This window comes from Triticum aestivum, chromosome 4A, assembly GCF_018294505.1.
Source record: "Triticum aestivum cultivar Chinese Spring chromosome 4A, IWGSC CS RefSeq v2.1, whole genome shotgun sequence".
NCBI classification, from domain to species: Eukaryota; Viridiplantae; Streptophyta; class Magnoliopsida; order Poales; family Poaceae; genus Triticum; species Triticum aestivum.
In genome coordinates, this window is record NC_057803.1 from 73,432,129 (window position 1) to 73,447,322 (window position 15,194).

At 48.0% G+C, this 15,194-nt stretch overlaps 1 protein-coding gene across 1 annotated transcript; it reads right to left on the reverse strand.

Moving 5' to 3' along the window:
* On the reverse strand, nucleotides 1–3,695 carry LOC123085221 (uncharacterized). Its single transcript, XM_044506844.1, has 2 exons — nucleotides 2,912–3,695; nucleotides 1–295 (listed from the first exon to the last, which is right to left on the reverse strand). The coding sequence occupies exon 1, from the start codon at nucleotides 3,466–3,468 to the stop codon at nucleotides 2,926–2,928; it is 543 nt and encodes a 180-aa protein (XP_044362779.1). The 5' UTR covers nucleotides 3,469–3,695; the 3' UTR covers nucleotides 1–295; nucleotides 2,912–2,925.
* Nucleotides 3,696–15,194: the final 11,499 nt, after the last annotated feature.

Consider the following 15,194-nt stretch of genomic DNA (forward strand, 5'->3'; position numbering starts at 1 on the left):
TGACTGAAAATTTAGAACAAAATGCTCAGGATTAACCAAAGGAATTTTGTACAGTTTGCTAACAAGATCTGTTGTTTGTTGCATTACACCAGCTAATCTACTATGGCTGTTTTTGTTGACGCTTCTCTCACTACAACTGTCAAATAGACAGAGGCTGGATTGGCAACCTTGATTTGGTCTACTCCCTACAAGGCATGCTAGTTCGTGTACAAACAAACACATAGGAGGATCGAGATCTGGATCCTCTCGATCCTCCTGCCCATCACATATGCATGCAGAGCAACTGCAATATAACCTGCAAAATAACAGCCAAACAAAGTAAATAAACTGGTATGGTCCAGTGTACCAAATAAAGAAATAGACACACAAAATAATAGGTTTGGCACAAATCTGTTGAACAGAAATTTTAGTAAGCTTGTGAAAGTCTCATAGTTTAGCCTGTTTTTTAGTTCACATCTTCCTATCCAGACAAGAAATTAGATGGACAAAACAAAAGCACACTTTTCTGTCTTCCTTTTCTGAAGCTAAGGTGCAAAGACACTTTCAGTTTGCAGAAGGTGCATAATTTAGGCTTGCACTGAGATTGGAAAAGTAGTAACACTTGATCACACTCAAATAACCGTATGTCACAAGCACACAGAACAAACCAGTTCAGGATTCCAACTAAAAAAATTCAGGCGTGCTTTTGTTTCAAATATGTACTGAACCCATAACATCCAGTTGAATACACAAGACTCAGGGTAGGCAGAACATATCCTCATATATGATCATGCCAAGATTTTGAGATGGTCTCTCCTGTAAGGAGACAAAGAAGATGAACAGGTTACCGCACTGATTGACATTTATATACCCCAGATGTCTACCCTACCCAACAATGGTACCAAGTCCAGAAAAAACTCCAACATTCAGCAAGTCTCATTTATGTATAGGGACACGGAGGACAGATATTTAACAATCTAACATGTAATTCTGCACAACATTCCCACCCCGCAGCTACAGCTCACAGCGGCCAGTCAGGACAATATCCTGGCGTGGACAGCGTCTGGAGTGTACTCGGTGGCTTCTGCCTACCGTTCAGTTCAGACACTCTACCCTTCTTTTTCTGCACGGAAGTTTTGGAGGGGGCAGGCTGAACCAATATGCCGTTTCTTCGCCTGGCTGATGGCCCACATAAGTTTTCAGGACAACCTTGTTGTCCACGGACGACCCAATGACTCCATTTGTTGTGGGTTTTCAGGACAACCTTGTTATCCGCGGATGACCCAATGACTCCATTTGTCGTGAGTTTTCAGGACAACCTTGTTATCCACTTATGACCCAATGACTCCATTTGTTGTGGGTAGTATGGTTTGGACAAAATAATATGCCATACTTGAACATGGATGCCAAAAATAAATTCCTTTGTAACCAACTACCAGCTGGTAATTAAGTAAATTTACAATCAAACAATTTTTTGGCAGCATATTTTGCACAAGTTCAATTTGATTGGTACTGTATATTTTATGTTGGAACCATCGGACATTTATTTTTATCAAGAAGAATTGAATATTATATTTTAAAGATAGGTTTTTCACTTCCGGATGGCCCAATTACTCCACTTGTAGTGGGTAGTACGTCAAAGGTTTGGAAAAAATTATGCCCATACTTCAACATGGATGGCAAAAGTAAATTCCTTTGTGCCCAACTACCAGCTGGTAATTAATTAAATTTAGAATCAAATAATTTTTTTGGCAGCATATTTTGCACAAGTTCAATTTGATTGGTACTATATAATTTATGTTGGAACAATCAGACATTTATATTTACTGAGAAGAACTGAACATTAGATTTTAAAGATGGGTTTTTCACTTTCTTATCAAGGTGCCGTAGTTACGCTTGCGTGTCTATCCGTGGTTCTCAGTTAGTACTCCCTCCGTCCGGAAATACTTGTCCTCGAAATGGTTGTATCTAGACTTATTTTAGTTATAAATACATCCATTTTATCCATTTCGAGGACAAGTATTTCCGGACGGAGGGAGTAAGTCCTTAACTCAAGATTGCTCTACGGATATGTTTCTTGAATGGTTTAGTTCAGGATATGGAGGGGTCATGGTGGTTGCCAGGCTAGGCGGATCGAGTTTGATTGTATCAAAGCAAACTCTCTGCATGGGCCACCTGTGAGTGTTGCTCTTGAAGGGCAACGACACCACGTATGTGCTGATGCGTGATCCTAGACATCTCCCAGTTAGCAGTATGCTGCATCTGCCAGTTAGTGGTATGTTGCCAGTGACATCAACCCTTGGAAGGGGACAAGGGGTAATACACACAAGGCACTAATCAAATTTGGGCTAGGGCGTTATATTTGCAGGAGTAAAGATGAGTAACGAAGAATCTAATACGTCCTCAAAACATACACTTCATGCTGACATCCAATTCGAATTAGGTTCAGTTGTAATACTAAATCAAGATTTAAAGCAATTGGTAGTTCCAAATTGTTTACACGTCAGTACGCACAAACATTCAATCTCCAATCTCTCTCCCACAAGACGTGCTTCTTAAAACAACATTTTTCCATAAAGGGATAATATATTTAACATCAAGCTTCTATCAGCACACATCTCACCGGGGCATATTCATATTATGCTGCAATCAACGTCATGAACTCGCACAAACAATGAAAATTAACACCAGATCTCATAGCTGACGAATTAAGAGGCCCAAGAACACTACACTTTTTAGGACATCTCCCCCTCAGCCCCTCTTGTAGATCACGATCTTAAACTACCAGGGAGGTGGTGTCGCCCTTGTAACTCCTACTCCGCACCAATTGGTACAGGAGTACTGCAATGAGACTAAGCATTCCTGTACCAATTCGCACCCAAGGAACCTAAGAATGGAGTAACCAATACACTGAGAGTAGGAGAAGGAATACCTAAAGCTTTGGTTTCAGAAGTCAAAGCTTTTCAGATAGGTGGGATCCTTCTTGGCCCTCTCCTGGAACTTGCGGAACCAGCGGTCCAGGATATCCGTGGGCACCACCAGCTTGCCGCCGTCGGCGGCGCAGAAGGACTGCATGAAATTGAAGAGGTTCTCGCCGACGCGGAGCGCGACGCGCTCGGCGCGCTGCTCGTCGGGGGGCGAGGGCAGCGCGGCGGCGTCCTCCACGGCGACGCCCAGCTTGGCGGGCCCGGCGGGGGGCTCCGGCTCGTCCCCGGCCTCCGGGAGCTGGAGGGCAGCGGAGGGGCGCGCGGGGCCGAGCGCGCCGAGGAAGGCGAAGGGGCGGTTGGCGGCCGCCTGGTAGTAGACGGCGACGGCCTTGCCCGGGGGCAGCGCGGCCGCGGCGGGCGGGAGCAGGAAGACGACGGCGGAGCGGGGCGCGGAGGGGAGGGACAGCGTGGAGAGGTCGAGGAGCCAGGAGGCCGGCGCGACCTGCGCGAAGGCGGTGGCGTCCAGCGGGAAGGTGTGGTCCGGGAACACGACGCCGAACATGGCGGGCGGGCGGCGGGGTTTGGGCTGGTGAGATTGACGCCGCTAGGGCTGTGGCATGGGGGGCGCCTCCGTCCGGCGAGGCTCGATCGGGGTATAGATCGGAGGCTGGAGGCCTCAAATGGAAGGAGGTGATGGCGATGTTCGACTCTGTTATGGAAAGGGGAGGAGGGTTCTAGAAGGCCGTAGAGCGTGCTCGTCAGCTCGTCCGAGCCGGATTTTGCTTTTTTTTTTCTCTCGGAGAAAGTCATCATGGAGCCAAGGGAAGGACCATACGCCGAACGTGCCACCTCCGTGGATCTTTCTGACGGTTTTGATAGGTTGCATCATTTTAGGGTCATTGTGAGGTGGACATGAATGAGTAAAATACTGCCAAAATTCATGTTTTGTGCATAGTTTGATAGGATGTATATAGACTGACTGCAGAGTGACATGTTGTTGGGCTGGTTTGATGAACTAGGCGGCACTTGGTTGCATACAATGACCAGATTAAGAGTTAATAGATACACATGATACACAGAGTTACAATAAAGTAGATAACTATGCATCTATTCCTTTATGGAGTCGAAACGAAAAGCGTACAACATGAAAGCTCTTTCGAACAACATGATAAAGCTAGTGATTAACTAAAACTTCAAACGTTGTGTGTGATGGATATGCCAAATTTCATATAAACCACAACATAAGGGTCTCTTTGATTCGCAGGATTTTCAAAACGCGGGAATAGAGAAAACATGGGATTAGAGTTGCATGTTATCTTGAATCCTACATGATTGTATGAGTGTTTGATTGTGCATAGGAAAAAGGTAAGATTCTTTTAAAGAGGTTTGAGTGGATGGAAAATTTTCTATGAAATCTAGTGCAAATGAATCCTATGAAAAAATTCCTATGGTTTACAATCCTACAAATCAAACAACCCACATAGGGAAAGTTCCTAAGGATTAGAATCCTCCAGAATCACTAGTAGAAAAAGGGTCAAATGTTCAGCTCATTAGTGCCGGTTTGAATTTGAGCCGGCACTAATGTGTCCATTAGTGCCGGTTTCAACGGCTAGCCGGGCCGCTCTCATTAGTACCAGTTCTTGCCGAACTTTTAGCACCGGTTCGTGCCACGAACCGGTACTAATGAGAGTGGTGGCAGGATGTTGTCAGTCTAGGGCCCCACCATCACCTTTAGTACCGGTTCATGCCACGAACCGGTATTAAAGGTCGCCCTATATAAACCCTTCGTCCACCCGAGCTCGCTCCTTCCCCCTTTCCCCTCTCCTCTGTTCTTCCCTTCCTCTCGAGCTCATCACAAAATTTATCCAAATTTTGTCAAGATTTGAAGACCCCCCATCCATTCAAATGATCACAAAGGTTAGCAACTTTGTCCTTTCATCTCTCATTGCTAGATTAGCTCTTGCAATGGTTTATATAGTGATTAATTTGTGGATTTTAGTAATTTGGGAGGAATTATATGTGGTAGTATTTGATTTATATGCAATTTGAGGTCAAAATAACACTTAGTTTGCATATGTAGGTGTGGTTTACTTAGTGGCTTCTAAATCTCCGTCGTAACCACCGTCGATCGCCCGCACCGTGGCACCACCTTCTGGTGAGCCTATTGTTCTTATCTTTTTTATATAAAAAATTTATGTTTGTGTGATTTAGATATATAGTTACTTGTATAATTATCTTACCCGTACGTTGTTTGTTATTCATAGTGCCATGGTTTTGATATCCGCCCCCTTCGGCCCTCGTCCGGGTTATGATTCGGATGTGGTATATTTTCTTTTATAACTATTTTGTTGCATTTCGTGTTTATGACAAATTATGCCCATCAAATTGACATAGTTTTTTTTATCTAGGAGGTATGTGAACCGGAAATTCCAACCGACCCTATTGTCGAGAGGTTAAATTTAGTTGAAAGAGAAAACAAGTATTTGAAAGAAAAATTGAAAAGAATTGAGGGGGAGAAGATGGAATTGGAATTGCATGTTACCAATGTCGTCGATGATCACAAGATCAAGATGGAGAAAATGCGCTTGAAGATTAGAAAGATTAGAAAATATGCCATTCATAGTGAGGCTTGATATCATTATGATGTTGGATCAATTGTTACCTTAGTTGCGATCTTGATCGCATTTGTTGTTGCATTTAAATTCTTAGCTAGAGAGCTATTTATATGTTGCATTTAAGTGTTGTATGAACTTTATGTATGAACTTGTATTAATTTGGTCTTTTTGGTGTTGTGTAATAAAGATGAGCTGACAATGGATGTACGATGACCGATGCTCTCCCGAGTTCATTAATGGCGTGCAAACTTTTCTACTTGCGGCTGATGTCGGTGTCAAAACCGGCGGATCTCGGGTAGGGGGTCCCGAACTGTGCATCTAGAATCGGTGGTAACAGGAGGCGGGGGACACAATGTTTACCCAGGTTCGGGCCCTCTCTATGGAGGTAAAACCCTACGTCATGCTTGATTGATATTGATGAATATGAGTGTTACAAGAGTGGATCTACCACGAGATCGTAATGGCTAAACCCTAGAAGTCTAGCCTATGTGGGTATGGTAATGAGTATATCTGATGTCCTTTCCGGACTATCCCCTTCGGTTTATATATACACCGAAGGGATCTAGGGTTTACATGGAGTCGGTTACATAAGAAGGAATCTTCGGTCGCCAAGCTTACCTTCCACGCCAAGTAGAGTCCAATCCGGACACGGTGCAGTCTTCGGCCTTCATGTCTTCACAGCCCATCAGTCCGGTCCATAGATAAATGGTCGGATGCCCGAGGACCCCTTAGTCTAGGACTCCCTTAGTAGCCCCTGAACCAGGCTTCAATGACGAGGAGTCCGGCGCGCAGATTCGTCTTCGGCATTGCAAGGCGGGTTCCCTCCTTCCGAACTCCAGAATAGTCTTCGGACGAAGTAAGTATATCCGGACCTGTGTATATAATGGCAGAGAATATAATACCCCACGAGCCCAACTTGTTGATAACTGTTCATGACATCATATCATGCTTGCCTGGTTGCTATTTCCAACCGTCAGCTAGCGAGCCGCCCCACGCCTCGCGGTGCGGTTTTACTGGCACGTCTTATCGAGGCAGAGATCGTGTCCCTTTATTTACGGGATTTTCATTAACGCGGGCGTGGGTAACCCAACCGTCCCCTGGGTACAACTCCTTGGTAATAGGTAAGCTTAGAGACCCTGGGGGAGACGCCCAATACTTGGAGCCTTTATATAGAGACCCAGTCTCGTTTTCTTCCCTTGCACTTGCTTCTTCCTCAACCCCAGCCACCCCAAGTTCCAACCCTCGGGTTCCAATCGCCACCAGCCCTAGTCATGTCCGGATCCAACCATCAGGGCCGGTGGGTGGCTAATTCTGTCACAGAGGAGGATATTGCGAAGCTCCGCGCAACGAGGTATTTGACCTCGAAAATCTTTCATCGGCTCCCGACACAAGGATAAGTTATACCGACCCCCAGATCTGGCGAGAGGGTAGTATTTGTATCCCACTTCCTTCATGGGCTAGGGTTCGCACTTAACCCCTTCGTCCCGGGGCTCATGTTCTACTATGGACTAGATTTTCATGATCTGGCCCCAGACTCTATTCTCCTCATCTCAACATTTATCATCACGTGTGAGGCCTTACTCCGGACTCCTCCGCACTTTGGCTTGTGGCTCAAGACCTTTGGTGTGAGGCTGCAGGTGACAGAGGAGGAGCAGGCAGAGTGCAGCAACGTCATAATAGGCAGGCTAGCCGGCGCGGATTGGCCCGAAGGATATTTTGCCAAATCTCTCGACCTATGGCAGCAGGGGTGGTTTTATATAAACGAGCTGCGGAGCTCCAAGTGGGCGGCTACACCTGCGTTCCGACCCGGTCCTCCAATTCAGCTTGCTTCATGGGTCAATAAGGGATTGGACTGGGGATCCATCAATGAAGTGCAGACTCTGCAAAGCCGCATCTGATGCCTTACCGAGAAGGGCATCGATCTTGTGAGCATCGTTCAAATAATGCTAGTCCGCCGGATCCTGCCGTGTCAGCGATGACCTCTTCGTATGTGGGAGTTTAACCCAAAAGGGCGGCGGACTTTACAGCACTTCTTCGGCACTACGCATGAAGGAATGTGGAAATTATATTTCGAGGAACGAGAGCAATGGACGAACACCACCGAAGACGTTGGCCTTGACTGCAATCATCCGGACACTTCGGTAAGTACTCGATATCCGAGCACCTTCCCTTCAGGCATCCCTTAACAAGATACTGAACAATCCGTCCATGTACAGGAATGGATAAAGAAAGCGGTGTTAATCTGGTGTCCGGCGCCTCTTCCTGAAGGCCCTGTGACCGACCTGCTGACGAGAATGTTGATTCCAACACCGTACCAGGTGGCTGCATCCAGGGAAACTGAAATCCTTTTGCCCAAGGGCAAGAACGCAGAGGGAGCTCTCCAGGGCAAGAAGAGGGTCGCCTCCGAAGATCAGGAGGGGAAGCCTTCCAAGAGAGGAAAAACGTCGGCTTGGGCAAGGCGATCGGGGCTGCCGTAGAGTTTGACGATGAGGACGAACCTTGAGGCAAACCGTAAGCGAGGCTGGGGTACTTTAAACGCACCTCATTCTTTTCTTATGTAGTGAAGTAATCATCCGATATGTGTGCGTCCATGCAGGTTAACGCCTGGCGCTTCTCAATCGTCCTCCTCCTCGGGAGATCTTCTTCCAGAGATGATGGAGAGTGACATGCCTCCTCCGGCCCCATCGCCCAATAGGGGGGATGATATCGAGGTATCATCCCGAAGGGCTCCTCTCGAACACCAAGTAGTACAGGAAACGATGAAGGCGTTATCTGAAGGCAGTGCCTCTGTCACTCGGGGTTCCGGGATCAAGACTGGTGTCCCCAAACCGTCTGGTTTACAGCGGGAGACGATTCTGGAGGCAAGTAAGCGGGTTCCTTCCCAGGAATGCCATACTCCGGTGGCGGTTTCCGAAGACCCAGGAGCGCCGGAAATGCTGACGGGCTTGCTACGACGAGCCTCCATTTTAGAAGAGCACTGTACCCTGATGGCTATGGTGGTCAAAAGGGTTCTATCCGCGAAGAGCGGATTGGACGAGGCCTTCATGAGCCTTCTAAGAGGTTTTGAGGTTTGTAATGTAGCTTTGTCAATTTTATTGACAAAATGCACCTGTTGTATACGCAGTAGCCCTTGAGACTCAGATTATCTTCCGAAGGAAGTGGTCGGAGGATCAAATAGATATGCTCAGATATTAACCTTGGGTTAATTTGAAATACATGCTACTTCCCCTCCTGTGGCTATCCGGAATATGGAAGTGGCCGAACTACAGCGAAAGCTAGATATTGCGGAGGATGACGTTGCATTGATCAACAGGCGTCTTGACGACTCGCAAGGTATGTATTTCGAGCATTCTTTACACCCTTGTGCTTGACACGGGAAAAAGCTTTATGTGAGATGTGCATGAAATGCAGATGGTGTGGCCGCCGTGGAGGCTCTTCGGGCGGAGCTAATCCGGGCCAAGGAGCGGGCCTGGTTTAGTGATGATGCTGCTGAAGGAGCATCGGTTGAACTGAAGGCCGAACAAGCTGCGCGATGCCAGGGCGAGGAGAAAGTATCCACGATGACACTTGCTTTGGAGAATGCCACTGGCCAATGTGAAGTTCTTGAGAGGGAGAATAAAACCTTGACGGTGGAACTGGACAAGGCCCGACAGGAGGCAAGAGAAGTGCGATCAAAGTCCAGAGCACTCCGTGAGGATGTTCGACAGGCAAGAGAGATAGTGGCTGGAAGCCCTTTTTGCTGCAGACTAAGTTCAGCGACCCGAACTCTGCTCAGCTGAACCAAGTGTGGAGTTCTCCGGACGAGTATTTGGATTTGCCGAAGAGTTCTTCCGATGCAGCGCGATATTACCAAACGCAAGTTGGATATGCAATGAAGAAGCTTTTTTGGTCACAGTTCGGTGCATCAAAGCGCCTGCTGCTGCTCAATGAAAGATGTCCCAATGGGCCGAACTTCATAGGGTATCTGGCGCTGCCATGAAGGATGTTATAATCCGGCTGTGGCCAACCGAGCCTGCGCCGAGTAGCTATTTCGGTTTGGTGCAAAAGCTTGTCGATGTGGTGCCACGAATCGATGCTGCGAAGGGATCGACGTGCATTGAAGGTGCACGAATGGCCCTTGCCCGAGTCAAGACATTCTGGGGGAAAATGAAGGCCATCGACGTCACCACGAAGGGTTCGCCTGAAGGCAGGGGCCGTCCGGAGCCGGAGAGCTATTTTGAAGACGTCCTGGAGGCCGCCTGCTTGATAGAGGGTCAATGCTCAAAAAACATAATGTTCAAGTGAGTTGTATGATGATTGTAAAAGACAACTTTATAGTTAATCTATTTATGTTTTGCTCAAAAAGCTTGAATTCCTCATGTGCGGTCATTTTAATATAATTTGAAAGTTTTCCAGCCATCGGCTTCAGCCCCCTCGTAAGAAGTACGGGGGTGTTCGGAAAAGCATTTAATCACTCTTTATCCAACGTCTTGGTCCATGAAGGAGGTGATAATGCGGCGAACTAGGCAATCGGACTATAATGCGTTAACACTTTCACTTAACCATAGGAGTTTTATGGTGGGGCTACGACATAGCCCCTAGTGTGTATGCGGTGTGTGGTGCCTTACATATCTGATCTGCAAAAGATCCCTCGTATTACACGGAGAATCGCTAAAGATTCCAATAAGTCGTCAAGTGGTTGACCAGCTCTCGCCGCATCATGACAGTCAGTTTTCGTCTTTCTCTACTAAGGTGCTCATCCGGTCTAGGCCAGGGCACAATCGCAATAGTTCTCCCTTTACTACCCTAGCCGATAGAGCGGAATGTAGGGTAGCAAACACAGGAGCTGAGCAACCCAACTATTGACCCAAGACAATGATTCGGAGCTGATGCATATAAGGCCAAACTTGCAACGCCGAAGTACGCTATAGAGTTGTTTGGACTTTTACTGGCGACTCATTCGTTCCCATGCCGAGCCCCTAGCAGGGTGTGTCGAGGTGCATCTGCAAAGCAGCCGTTGAGGCCGTACTTTATTGTTGAAAGGGTATGAGAGTTTGGCCCGGGTGAGGCTGTGACGCCCCGAGTCCGTTGCGCCAGGTGTCTTCCAGTTATTCATTGTCGTTGCCATGTCTTTGCTTGCGTGTTGCATCTTGTCATGTCATCATCCGCATTGCATCCGCATATTTTCAAAACTTGCATTCGTCTGGGTTCCCCCGGTTCCGTCCATTGTCCGTTCTGAGCCCAGACACACTTGCACGCGCCCGCGGCACGTCTGAAATATTATTTTATAAGTGGTCGGAAAATGTTCTCGGATTGGGAAGAAAGTTGGCGTGTGGTCTTATTTTAGTGTAGGTAGACCGCCTGTCAAATTTCATCGCGTTCGGAGTCCATTTGATGCCCCAACGGATAACTATAGCGGCAGTGTAGCCGGTCTATCGTCAGACATTTTCGGTCTCCGGAAACAGTCGTCGGGTCTCTCTCTCTTCTCTTCTCTCAGCCCAAAGCTTTCTGCACAGTCCGCTACCAACCCCCAGGCCCCGAAACCCCCTCCTTGCACAGTGCATCGGCCCCTCGCGCGCGTCCGAGAGTTGTCCTGGACCTGACCCGGACAGTCGTCACCATTGGGTCCGGATCATCCCCTAACATCTACAAAACATCACCGTTTTCCTATTTGAACTCCCTACCTATTTTTTTTCGCGTCCGTCCGATTACGATCGGAGGGCTTGAGTAGCCCCTAACTTTACCACTCGCTATATATTTTAGCCTAACCCTAGACCAACTCCCTCTTTTCCCTCCTCGCGCCGCCACCCAGTGTCCACCTTCCTCGGGATCCTCCCCGACCAACCTAGCCAACTGACAGCCTCCCCCCAACCTCGGGATCTCCCTCCCGATCCACCTGCGCCTCTCCTTCCGCGCCCAGCCACTACTCTTCATCGATCCAGATCCTCTCTCGCCCTCTGACCTCCTCCCTCGTCGGCGCGCCAAGCCCCGATGACCAATAGGTCCACAGCGCTGCCCTCCTTCCCGGCCTCCTCTGATATCTAGTCTCGATCCCGCTCTCTCACGTCCGTGTCTCTCCCCGCCATGGACAGGTACTGCCAAGCAGGAATTTGCCGCTGGAAATGGACTCCTCCTGCCGATCCCTTCCGCCGGCCTCCACCCCCTCATCTGCCTCGCCATCGCCGGAGTTCCTGATGCCGTCGCCGCTCCCTGCGTCAGCCCCGCCATGGACGCCGTGGAGCTTCCTCACTTCGGAGCCCCCCCAATCGCCAAGTTCGCCGGAGTGCCACCAGGCTGCTGCTTCCCTGCCTCGCTATCCTCCCGCGTCGCCGTTTTCAACCTCCTCCAGACTGGAGCAGCACCGGACCCGCAGGATCGTGCCCTTCCTCTCCTTCCTCCCCTCTCTCTGGTATTCCTCTCTTTCTCTAATCTCTCAGCCTCATAACAGAATTTCTCCCCCGCCATGGCCCTGCAGCTCCCGCCGCCGTCCTCGTGCTGCATCCCCGTCGCTGCGTATCCGCCTTCCTCCGCCTCGCCAAGTCCTTGAACCGCCATGGTCATGGATGTCGTCCGCCGCCTCTAGCTCGAAGCTCTGGCGCGCCCAAGCCTCGGAGGCGACCGGATCTGGCCCGGATCGACCTCCCAAAGCCCTCATCGCCGGCCTCCCCTGCTTCTGCGTGCAGGGACGACAACGACCAGTGCCAGCCCCCCTGCTTCGAGCCCTCCTTCCCCTGGCGTGACCCCTGTTCGTCTCCAACCGCGCGCCTGCATCAATGGGGTCAGCGCTCCCGAGCGCGTTGACTATACCCTGCCTCGGCTCGATCTGCCTGCGTGGCCCGCAGCCAGCGCCAGGCCTTCTCCGCTTCTGGCCGTTGGTCCAATGTGAGCCACAGCCCAGCCCGCTCGAGTTTCAGCCCATTGTATTTTTTTCTTGATGCTGCGATTTTTGCTTTTTCCAGAGAGTGTCGGTTTTACAGAAAAGCCCGTGTTCTTCATGCATATAATAACTCTTTAACCGTGCATCGTATTAAAATGAATCATATATGAAAAATGACTAGAATTTCATCTAGTTTCATAATATGTCATTTTCATCCATGTTTAAAATGCTTAAAATGTTGTTTGTTTAAATTTGCTTAAATAACTTGCTAAAATGATTTAATTCATAACTATTTAACCGTAACTCGGTTTGTAACAAACCTTATATGTAAATGGGGTGGAAAAATGTCTAGTTTAACATGGTGGCATTACTCTGCATGTTTAACAACTCTAAAATATGGTTTAGGGCGGAACAGTACCAACCCTTAAAATATGCACATGAGGAGTTTCCGAACTTGTTGTTTTGTTGTTCCGGCCTCATTTAAACTTGCCTAGATAGGTATTTTTCTTTTGCTTAACCCCTTGTCATGTTAAGAACATTTAATATTGTTGGGTACATAAACGAGATCGAACTAAATAATTTGAATGTGGTGTTTCGTCAATATGCAACGGAGTTGCATATTGAGCTCCACTTAATTTGCAGGATTGCTTGTGCACTTTGCCATGCCATGCTTCATTAAACCCGACATGCATCATACTTGGTTGTGCATCATGCCATGATTATGTGATGGTTGTTTACTATGTTGTTTGCTTCTTTCCGGGTTGCTTCTCGCGTTAGCTTCGGTTTTGTTCCGGAGTTGTGAGGATTCGTTTGACTACATCCGTTTGTCTTCTTCGTAGACTCGTTCTTCTTCCTTGCGGGATCTCAGGCAAGATGACCATACCCTCGAAATCACTTCTATCTTTGCTTGCTAGATGCTCGCTCTTTTGCTATGCCTATGCTGCGATACCTACCACTTGCTTATCATGCCTCCCATATTGTTAAGCCAAGCCTCTAACCACCTTGTCCTAGCAAACCGTTGTTTGGCTATGTTACCGCTTTGCTTAGCCCCTCTTATAGCGTTGTTAGTTGCAGGTGAAGATGGAGTTTGTTCCATGTTGGAACATGATTATTGTTGGGATATCACAATATCTCTTATTTATATTAATGCATCTATATACTTGGTAAAGGGTGGAAGGCTCGGCCTTATGCCTGGTGTTTTGTTCCACTCTTGCTGCCCTAGTTTCCGTCATACCGGTGTTATGTTCCTTGATTTTGCGTTCCTTACACGGTTGGGTTATAATGGGAACCCCTTGACAGTTCGCCTTGAATAAAACTCCTCCAGCAAGGCCCAACATTGGTTTTACCATTTGCCACCTAGCCTTTTCTTTCCCTTGGGTCGGCCAACCCAAGGGTCATCTTTATTTTAACCCCCCGGACCAGTGCTTCTCTAAGTGTTGGTCCAACTGAGCGATGTCCGGGGCCACCAGGGGCAACTCTGGGCTGGCCTACCCGACGTATGGCTCATCCGGTGTGCCCTGAGAACGAGATATGTGAAGCTCCTATCGGGATTTGTCGACACATCTGGGTGGCTTTGCTGGTCTTGTTTTACCATTGTCGAAATATCTTGTAACCGAGATTCCGAGCCTGATCGGGTCTTCCTGGGAGAAGGAATATCCTTCGTTGACCGTGAGAGCTTGTGATGGGCTAAGTTGGGACACCCCTGCAGGGTTTTGAACTTTCGAAAGCCTTGCCCGCGGTTATGGGCAGATGGGAATTTGTTAATGTCCGGTTGTAGAAAACCTGAAACTTATCTTAAATAAAATGCATCAACCGTGTGCGTAGCCATGATGGTCTCTTCTCGGCGGAGTCTGGGAAGTGAACACGGTGTTGGAGTTATGCTTGAACGTAGGTTGTTCTAGGATCACTTCTTGATCATAGATTCTCGACCGTGCTTTGCCTTCTCTTCTTGCTCTCATTTGCGTATGTTAGCCACCATATATGCTAGTCGCTTGCTGCAGCTCCACCTCATACCTTTTACCCTACCTATAAGCTTAAATAGTCTTGATCGCGAGGGTGTGAGATTGCTGAGTCCCCGTGACTCACAGATTACTTCCAAAACCAGTTTGCAGGTGCCGATGAAATCGTGCAGGTGACGCAACCGAGCTCAAGAAGGAGCTCGATGAAGATCTCGTTCTTTGTGTTGTATCATTTCAGTTGATCAGTAGTGGAGCCCAGTTGGGACGATCGGGGATCTGTGTAGCATTTGGGGTAGTCTTCTTTTGTTTTGGTTCCATAGTCGGACCTTGATTGTATCGGGTTGATGTAATGCTTTATTCATGTATTGTGTGAAGTGGCGATTGTAAGCCAACTATGTATCTTTTTCCCTTATGTATTACATGGGTTGTGTGAAGATTACCTCACTTGCGACATTGCTTACAATGCGGTTATGCCTCTAAGTCGTGCTTCGACACGTGGGAGATATAGCCGCATCGTGGGCGTTACAAGTTGGTATCATAGCCTTCCCCGACCTTAGGAGCCCCCTGCTTGATCGAATCGCTGGCGTTGTTGAGTCTAGAAAAATGTTTTGAGTCATTTAGGATTATATATATCAAAGAGTAGGATTCTTTTTACTCATCAGTCCCTTCGTCGCTCTGGTGAGGCATCCTGACATAGAGTTTTGACTCTCCTCTTCTCAAATTTCACTAAAAATATTTTTTTAGGATCACGCGGGTATCTTGGAATTGTTCTGATGGTGTTGTGATGAGAACATTGTTCTTGGTGCCTCCTGACATTTAGGGGTTGTGGCAGTGTCCCGGGGAGTTGAGCTCCGAGGTG